General features: G+C 36.3%; 1 protein-coding gene across 1 annotated transcript; it reads left to right on the forward strand.

Moving 5' to 3' along the window:
• Positions 1–5,640: 5,640 nt before the first annotated feature.
• Positions 5,641–9,610, forward strand: LOC107754328 (ras-related protein Rab-19-like). Its single transcript, XM_016570733.1, has 5 exons — positions 5,641–5,660; positions 6,006–6,092; positions 6,392–6,580; positions 7,499–7,682; positions 9,183–9,610. The coding sequence occupies exons 2-5, from the start codon at positions 6,042–6,044 to the stop codon at positions 9,458–9,460; spliced, it is 702 nt and encodes a 233-aa protein (XP_016426219.1). The 5' UTR covers positions 5,641–5,660; positions 6,006–6,041; the 3' UTR covers positions 9,461–9,610.
• The last annotated feature ends 583 nt before the right edge of the window (positions 9,611–10,193 follow it).

A 10,193-nucleotide genomic window follows, 5' to 3' on the forward strand; every position in this document is an offset into this window, starting at 1 on the left:
TGTGATTTAAACACAGGCTGGAGCCGAGTTAACAGAAAGTTAACTAGTTTAAACTTGTTCACAGGCTTTATTTTAAATGTAGAGATATTAATCTAGAAATATGTAAACCATAACTGTATGCAGTCCAAAACAAATAATACTGCTACCTTGTTTTTGGACATGGTACCTTGTTAATAGTGTGTTTAAAGGGATAGTTCACCTTCAGTTGCTGGTCCCTATTGACTTCCATTGTATGGAACACTATGGAAGTCAATGGGGACCAGCAACTGGAGGTGAACTATCCCTTTAAGTACCTTAGAAGCACCTTACAATGTAAATACTTTAGTACTTATAGCAAAGTACTATGGTATTGCCGTCATTGTACTATGGTACCACCGCAGTACTTTCTGGTAGGGATCTCCTGGTTGTGTTCAACACGTTTTTCTGTGTCCTCAGGTTTGCTGGTGATGTCGACCTTTCCATCTTTTTCCTCCAAGAGTCGACGTCCTCTCTGCTGTCACCCATCAATCATGACAGCTTTGAGCTTTCAGAGGACGAGCCGGAGTCAGATAAGCCTCAGCCCGTGCACAACATCACCGTCACGTTAAGAGAAGACGTCGCTCCAGGCTCTCCATTTAGGTGTGTGCGGTGTTGAGTAAAAGAAATACAGACTGGCACTGTAACAAACCAGCACTCCAGACATCTCTAGTCATAAAATCTGACTTGTTTGCAGGGACGAGGTGGACATAAGAGGCCTGGAAGACAGATCTTCCAGCGTGCAGTTCAAGCTGAGTGCTTGGGAGCAGTGGATTGTGGATAAAGCCAAAGAGGAGCGTATCGGAAAGCAACAAAAAGCTATGGAGGTACATGGCACTGCTGCATGAGTATTTATGGGGATATTTTATGCTATTATTACTATTTTCAGCAGTGGATTTTAGACACATGGTCATTTTTATTTTACTTTTATATGCACTACCATTCAAAGTTTTTTTTTTTTAATAAATAAATTAATACTTTTATTTAGCAAGGATGCATAAAGTTAATTAAAAGTGACGATGTATAATTTTACAAAAGATTTCTATTTCAAATAAATGCTGGTTTTTTACATTTCTGTTCATCAAAGAATCCTGACAAAAATATGAAGCAGCACGACTGTTTTCAACTGATAATAATCAGAAATGTTTAGTGAACATCAAATCAGCATATTATAATGATTTCTGAAGATCATGCGACACTGAAGACTGGAGTAATGATTCTGAAAATACAGCTTTGATCACAGAAATAAATTACATTTGAAAATAATATTTAAATAAAAACAGTTATTTCAAATTGTAGTCATATTTTACAATATTACTGTTTTTTCAATGTATTTTTTGATCAAATAAATGTCAGCATAACATACTTTTTTTTTCAAAAACATAGAAAAATTATTTTGAACTGTAGTGTCTTTAAATATTTATATAAATAAATAAATATTAAAAGGGATAGTTCACCCAAAAATGAAAAGTCTGTCATTAATTACTCACCCTCCCGTCATGCATTAATTAAGGTCTGTATTTCAGGAGCTCACACTGAAGGAAAAACGGAACGAGAAGGAACAAGAACAGCAGAAGAAGACAGTTGTCAGTGATTGCAAAATTCAAGAGTGGCTGCAAATGAAACGAGAACAGGTGATGACCTCCGTGAATCTCCCAGAGCGAACTCTAATTGTCAAATTAAAATTGAGATTTTCTGGCTATTTTGAGAATGGGGTCTGATCTCCTGAAGGCCCTTCTCGTGATTTTACTGTGTTTTTGTGCTTAGGAAAAGAACGAGAGAATGTCCAAAGGGTTTCAGAAAAGCAAAGAACAGCTTCAAGAGGAGAAAAGACGTGCTGAGATTGAAAAGAAAGCTCAGGTGAAATATAAGGAGTGGCTGCGAAAGAAGAAGCAAGAAGAAATGGAGAGAAAGCTAAAAGAGAAGGTGTCCTGCAATCTGTCTGTCTGATGAGAAAACATATAGAAAAGAGCAGCGTGGGGAATTTTTCAAAACATTATTCCCGTTGAACGTCATGAGCGTGTGGAAATGATCACAGAATTGATCATTTTGGCTGAATTATTTCTTTAAAAGGAAGAGGCAGCCGGAAGAGAAGCAGAAGAGAGGGAGCGCAGAGAAAAGGCAGAGGAAAGCTTTAAAGAATGGCTAGAAGGTGTAAAAACAAAAGGAAAACTGAGCCGACAATCATCAGCATCCTCAGCCGGTGAGTGAGCAACAAATTCTTTAGCTTTATTCTAGAAGCTGCAAAGTAGTCATAAGAATGAGCAGGTGTATCCAGACGTTTCACTTGTAGCATATTTATGCATCACACTCTGAAAAATGTGTAAAGCTCCCTAAGTATGGAAGCTTGTTTGTCACAGATTAAAAAAAATGAAAAAGATAATTGCAATTTTTTGCGAGTTTATATCTCACAATTCAAATTTTTTTCTTGCAATTCTGAATTGTGAGATGACGGATTCGTGATGGAAATAAGCTTGACTTTGTTCTCGCTATTGCGAGTTTATATTTCACAAATCAGAATTTTTTTCTACACAATTATGAGATTATATCTCATGTTCTGACATTTTGACTTTTTTTTATTTTTTCAGAATTGCGAGAAAAAAGACTGAATTGCAAGATATAAACTCAGAATTGTGAGAAAAGTTGCAATTACCTTTTTTTAAAAGAAAGCTTAACTTTCTTTCTTGCTATTGCGAGTTTATATCTCACAATTCAGACTTGTCTTCTTAGAATTGTGAGCTTATATCTCAAAATTCTTTGTTTATATCACACAATTCCGACTTTTTTTCTCGCTTTTGGATTTTTTTTTTCTCAGAATTGTAAAAAAACAAACAAAAAAAAACTCAGAATTGTGAGATATAAAAAGTTGCAATTACCTTTTTATTTTTTTATTCTGTGGCGGAAACAAGCTTGACGGTTTTTTTTTTTTTTAGTTTATCTCACGATTCTGAGTTTACATGTCACAATTCTTTTCTCTCAGAACTGCGAGAAAAAACTGTAAGATAAAGACCCCCCCTTTTTATTAATTCCATGACAGTTCATAATATCAAGCACAAATATCCACACTGTAGATTCTGACAAACATGCAACATTGAGATTCAAAGCCAAAAATAATTTGAACGCTTTCAGGCAACTATAACAATGTGAACTATCCAGCTCCGAGTTTCGTCAACCCCATTCCCTGGAAACCCATTCACGTCCCACAGCAAGAGCGAACGCCCAGGAAGAGTTCGGCCCGTAAGAGAATGCCAGGACCACCAAAGAGCCAGTCGACCTCCTGTCTCACATACAGTCCTAAAGACACGATCAGCTTTGCTTGTAAAAGGCGGTGACGCTGACCTCTGCTGGTCTGAGTCCAGTAGTACCTCTTCTAAAGACTTGCAGCGTTTTTGTCAAGTATTTCCAAAGACTCTTCCTCTTCCATGATGTCATTCGGCATGAGTGAAGATCCAGCAGGAGGCTGAATTGTGTGTCTGCAGGCCTGATGTTATCTTTGTGATGGATTTAGCAGATGTCAGATTCCTCATCTGTCAGTTATGATTTTGACTTGTATATTTTTGGTTGAATGTTTGCTAATTAGAGAATACAGATGATTTTTTTTGTCCAAATAAAAGATCTTTGCAATTACAGTAATTGCCCAGTATTATTTGAGTTAAATGGTTCCATCCAAACATTTCCACATATCCATCTGTTAGCCTTTAAAGGTGGGGTAAGTGATTTCTGGTAGCCAATGTTTTTGTTTTTGAAATCACCAAAACAAACACGCCCCTACCCCAAAAGGGTCTCGCCCCTATTTTGATAGCTCCGCCCCACACATACGTACGCAACCAAGATTTTTTAATACTTTTGAAAGAAGTCTTTTCTGCTCATCAAGGCTGCATTTATTTGATGAAAAATACAGTAAAACAGTAATATTGTGAAATATTATTACTATTTAAAATAACGTTTTTTTTTTATTATTTGAATAGAATTTAAAATGTAATTTTTTCCTTTGAGTCAAAGCTGTATTTTCAGCATCATTACTGCAGTCTTCAGTGTCACATGATCTTCAGAAATCATTCTAATATGCTGATTTGATGAAACATATTAAACATTTTAAACAGGTTTTGCTGCTTAATATTTCTGTGGAAACCGTGATGCATTTTTTCAGGATTCTTTGATGAATAGAAAGTAGAGAATTTATTTGAAGTCGGAATCTATGTAACAATATAAATGTCTCTACTGTCAATTTTGATTAAATTAATCCATCCTTGCTGAATAAAAGTATTAATTTCTCTACATCTATTTAAACAACGTATACATAGCATATTTTTATTACCTCAAATTTTTTTAAAGTGAATATATAGAATATTTGTGCTAAAAAATAATTTGTTACACTGCAAGACCAGCAGTTATGGAGTAGGAGATGTACTTATACAAAAATTAAGAAATCAATTATTAATTAAAAAATGTCAATTTTTAAATGGACAAATTAATATGTATTTAAAATAAACAAATATTTAACATTTGGGGAAATAATAAATAAAAATAAATAAATGTATGTGGCTCAAAGACGAAAAAGGGTTTAAGCATAAAAACAATAAGTGTAATACTGCTTTAAATTGTTGTTGTTTTCCCCCACATTTTTAAAAAAGTTTTCTGTTTAATTTAATTGCAATTTTGTTTTTGTTTTTCCGAGCAAAAAATAAATATCATATATATTAAAAGACTAATTACTTTCACCCCAAATACTAATTAGTTGTAGATTTAAATTTTTAAAATGTGCCACTATCCTAGGTTTTGCCCATTTGTCAGTAAGAATTTTTTACTCATTTAAAACACAATCAAATGTAATAAGCTCACTTATTCTTTTATATATCTTAATATGTACAGGTCAGAATAAGCATGTTTAAATTTTTACATAAATATTGTGTTACACTGAATGACAATGTAACATTATTTCACCCAAATTTTGACGTTTTATCCTCCAAAAACTTATTTGAAACCTTAAAAGTAGACACTTTAATTACATTTAATGTGCTTTCTATGGACATAAAATCACTTTTGTAAATGTCTTTTAATGCGGACATCTTAACGTCTTTGACCCATGTACAAAAATATTTATTTTAAATGCAAGTTTTACTAAAATGCTATTTTTTTTTAGTTTATAGAAAAATACTCAAATCCACTTAGATGCTTTAACACCCACATACCAACACCTATTATGACCATTTTTTTTAATATGGGCAAATACTCATGTTTCCTTTTAAAAATTTGAAAAATAAAATAGTCTAGTTACACATGTACGTTGTGCATGTGCATGATTTTCAAAGCAGTCAGTGTTTGCACTCATGGTACAGTAGACTGCCGTGGTGTAGTTTAACAAAAGACTTGATTCTGAGTCGAACAGGAGGAGTCATTAACTGGCTTATCTGCATTTCCCCGAGTCAACTTCTGACCAGACACAAAGACCTCTGACCTCTGGACCGGGCCGAGAGCCAGACGCACCCCTCACACAGATCAGTGCATTGTCCGGCGTGCAGCGGTGCCTTGTGTTCATTTCAGCTTGTGACGTGAGTGTGTGTGGGTGTGCATTCACAGTTTACACACAGTACTGTAGATTTCATCCCTTCACATTCTCATAAACACACTGGAGCAGAGATACTGTAAGTGCCACTATATATTCCTTCTGTAGTGTATAATACTAGTTTATAATGTGCAACTAGTCAAGGATGTGACAGACTGATCATTTATTACGGTGATTGTGTGTAATAGAGCCAGACGGCATACGCTGGAGTGAGTTATGTTTATATCCGGTTCTGCTGAGCAAAGGTCAACTTTCAAGACAGCAGTGCTGCTTTGCTTTTGATTTGTAGTCTAGCGCTTTCTAAGATACATATGTATTCAAGTCTTTGTCTTTACCTGAGAATAAGGTTAAGGTGGTTTAGGAACGAGATAACAGGCTTTCTCATATGTAACACTTTCAATATGCATGTTTTCTTTCCCAATAGATTGCAATATCTGTAAACAAACTGCAATTCCCAGAGATGCAGTGGTGCAGGTGGGCAGGCGACTGGACGTCTCGCCTCCAGACGCAGGTAGACAGGGGTGTGTCTGTTTGCATTTGACTGAGTGTTTCACAGAAAGCAAAGGACGTGGCCGAGAAAATGAGTCAGTGTTGAGTTAATGCTGTGTGACGAGGTCGACTCACTTTGTTTAGGCACTATGGATTTCTTACTACGTTATTTTTAGCGCTAGCTTACAGAAAAGGCCTGTCTTTGAAAAATAGATTGCAGATATGGTGAAAATAGCACTGGAACTGTGACATTTGTGCCCTGGATGAATCATTTCGTGGTCTGTGGGTCACAATCCGCAAGTATTTATTGCAGAAATGCAGTCCACAGGGCAGGAGGATGAAGACCGCTGTGACTTTCTGTTCAAGATCATCCTGACTGGTGACAGTAATGTGGGAAAGACCTGCGTGATCCACAGCTTCACGTCTGGGCTCTTCAGTGACAGCCAGCACAACACTATTGGAGTGGACTTCACCGTTCGCACGATAGACATCGATGGGATGAGAGTGAAGGTGAGCACTCTGATTTATGATTTTTCAGAGTTTCAGCGGTTCTTTGGGGGGCCCTTAAATTCAGTAAAGAACTCTTCTTATGAAGGCTGTATAGAGATATACAGTGGGTACGGAAAGTATTCAGACCCCCTTAAATTTTTCACTCTTTGTTATATTGCAGCCATTTGCTAAAATCATTTAAGTTAATTTTTTTTCCTCATTAATGTACACACAGCACCCCATATTGACAGAAAAACACAGAATTGTTGACATCTTTGCAGATATTATATGTATGCATTAATTTCATGTTAAAAAGTTTATTTTGTTTTCATAGGGGAAATAATTAATAATTATATACATTTCTTCAAGAAATATTTTTGTATTATTTTATTATATTTTTATTTTTATTACAAATTTTATAATATATAAAATGCATTATTATTATTATATTTTTATAGGATAAATATATGTATACAATTATATAGCTAAACAATGTGTGTGTATATATAATTAAATCAAGACAAAATAATATTTTATTTCTTGATAATAGTATTAATGAGTATATATTATTATTATAAATATACAGATATTTTTCTATAAAAATAGAATAGTACAGACCGAAAAATTAAAGAAATAAAATTAAAATTGGAGTCCATATGATTTCTGTCCATTCTTCAGTCTTGGATGAATTTGATGTGAAATGTTTGATATTGACATCTGACCTTTGACTGCAGAGTCATACCTTCTGACTGTATCTTAGCAAAGTTTGAGACAGTGTTGAGATCTCTTCAGTAGACGTGAGATTACTGGAGTCTTTTTCTCAGGAGCCTCATTGAGTCTCACTGCTGTCTAGAAGAGACACTTGAGAATTTAAAGAGGCGTAATTTATATTTTTTGTATTTGTGTCTGTGTGGATCTGTGTGATGTTCTTGAGCTCAGATGCAGGTCTGGGACACAGCGGGACAGGAGCGTTTCCGCACCATCACACAGAGTTACTACCGAAGCGCTCACGGCGCCATGATCACGTACGATCTGACCCGACGACCCAGCTTTGAGTCTCTGCCGCACTGGATTCAGGGTGTGGAGCAGTATGGAGCCGCCAATGTCGTCTTCGTTCTGATAGGTCAGAGCTGCGAGTCCCAAACTTTTCTGTCAGCCAGCTGAACTCCTTTCACATAAAATATTTACTTGAACTACCCCTAAGGTTTTAGAATAAATATTTCAATAATCTAACAAGACATTCACATGTGCACGGTTGTCTGATATTGGTTAATGGTCACATGATATGCAGGTGAATTAAATATTAAAATAAAAAATATATACATATATAATATATAAATAAATACTTATTTTTATTTCATCTTCAATATTTAATATTTTCTGCAAAAAATATATAACATTAATAAATTAATTAAATTAATTCATAAATTAAATTCATAAATATAAATACAAATGTATTCTATTTTTATGAGACAAATATGTTCTTGTATTTTTCAAGATATATATATACACACACAGTGGAGATCAAAATTAGAGAACAATCTATAAATACTTAATTTTTTCTGAAATATTGTTAATCTTCATCACTCAAAATCTGAAGGAATATTAGCTGTACTATTACACTAAAATGTTTGATAGAATAACCCAGACATTTCAACAAAAACATTTATTTTGTGGAAAACACAGAGATCAAAATTAGAGAACAGTAATCACTGTAGCACGGAAGAAGATTACAACTAATATTTTGGAGGGTTACTGCTGTCAATTTAAATGACTTCAGCACATCAGCGGCCGCAGGACATCACTGCGCTGGTATGATCTTGGTCCACTCTTCTTCAGTCTCTTCCATAGTTCGGTAACTGTAGTGGGTTTCTTAGCCATGTTGCCATGAATTTTTCCAGAGATTTTGCTGAAGGAGGTTCTAATAAACATTTGCATTCACCTGCCATGTGTCTGTATAAGAGGCACAACTCCTGCTGCAGAAAACATCCCCAAACCATGACACTTCCTCCTCCAGCTTTCACTGACTTCTTTACGCACTCTGGGTTCAGTCTTTCCCCAGTTTGACGCCAAACAAAATGTTTCCCATCAGACCCAAATAAATTAAACTTGCTCTCATCACTAAAGTGAACTTTGGACCAGTTCTCCTCTCTCCACACAACATGCTCCTCAGCAAAGGCGAGTCTAGACTTTTGATTCTTTCTGCTGATGAGAGGCTTGATCACTGCAGAGTGCGCTTTCAGTCCAACTTCTCTTAAACATGCCGAGACAGATCCGTACCCTGTTCAGCACTGAACTGGCAAGTAATTCCAGCTGCAGTGTTGAACCCATTCCCCATCGAGTCTCCACATTATCCTGTCATCCCTTTGGTCTTGTGTGTGTGACTATTTTATGATTTAATTTATTGTTAGCTTATTAACTCTCAACCCCCAGTTTGGGCAGATCTGTAACAGAGAATGAGACCGATTCATTCATGTTATTTTTTTAGTTCTTATCCAATTTTTCTTTTAAATCTCTACGATTGGTTATTAGCGTCAAATCTTTGAAAGCTACTCAAGATAGATGCTTGAGAACTTCTGCAGCAAATAAACTAGATATTCATGATTTATTTTGCGTCCTGCAGGTAATAAGTGTGACCTGGAGGCACAGCGGCAGGTGCTGTTTGAGGATGCGTGCACGCTAGCGGAGCGCACAGGTGCGCTGGCGGCGCTCGAGACCTCCGCCAAACAGCATCACAACATCGAGGAAGCGTTCGAACTGATGGCGCGGGAACTCATAGTGCGGTACGGAGGAGCAGTCCATCAGGACAGCCAATCAGATTCACCGACTGTTTTCCTGCACTCGGACTCTCATCCAATAGATGAAGGAGAACACCTGGAGAAGAGGCCATGTGACTGCTGACTGACAAGCTGACCCACAAGTTTTTGAAATTTTCGTCATGTTAAAAATCTGTGTCCTTTGGTGCAAATATTGGTCAACTGCTTTCCACCTTATTTTTAAGGTAAGAACGGACGCAGCCGTTTGTAACTTAAATGTGCGAGGCTTCCGGTGTCATTCGCTTCAAGTTATTGAAACAGTCTGTTATGCTGCTTTAAGTGGTATTTAGTTATCATATTATTTTCATTTATTATCATAATCATAAACATACTGTTTTGTTGCTCAAATAGCTTTACCGTTAGTTAGTAGTTAGTTACTTACCTGTAGCGCAGGGGTGTCAAACTCAATTCCTGGAGGCCCGGAGCCCTGCAGAGTTTAGATTCAACCCTAATTAAACACACCTGATCCAGCTAATCAAGTCCTTCAGGCTTTTTGAAATCTACATGGTATGTGTGTTGGAGCGGGGCTGGAACTAAACACTGCAGGGCTCCGGTCCTCCAGGAACTGAGTTTGACACCCCTGCTGTAGCGGCTAATGAATTGGAAATCTTGCATATTGCACACTATAATTACTATAAGCTGTCATTCATTTCAGTTTATCGCGATCTCACAAAGATATTTACACCGTGTCTACACTTTGTTACTAAAACGAGAGGATTCGTTGAAAGGAACTCAGCACTGAACAAATTCTAAGCGTTGAGTGGATTCCGACGGTTCTGATTGGCCACTAAGTTCCAGAAATTCAACAGATATGTCTG

Source organism: Sinocyclocheilus rhinocerous, unplaced genomic scaffold, assembly GCF_001515625.1.
Source record: "Sinocyclocheilus rhinocerous isolate Xijiao unplaced genomic scaffold, SAMN03320098_v1.1 scaffold561, whole genome shotgun sequence".
NCBI lineage: Eukaryota > Metazoa > Chordata > Actinopteri > Cypriniformes > Cyprinidae > Sinocyclocheilus > Sinocyclocheilus rhinocerous.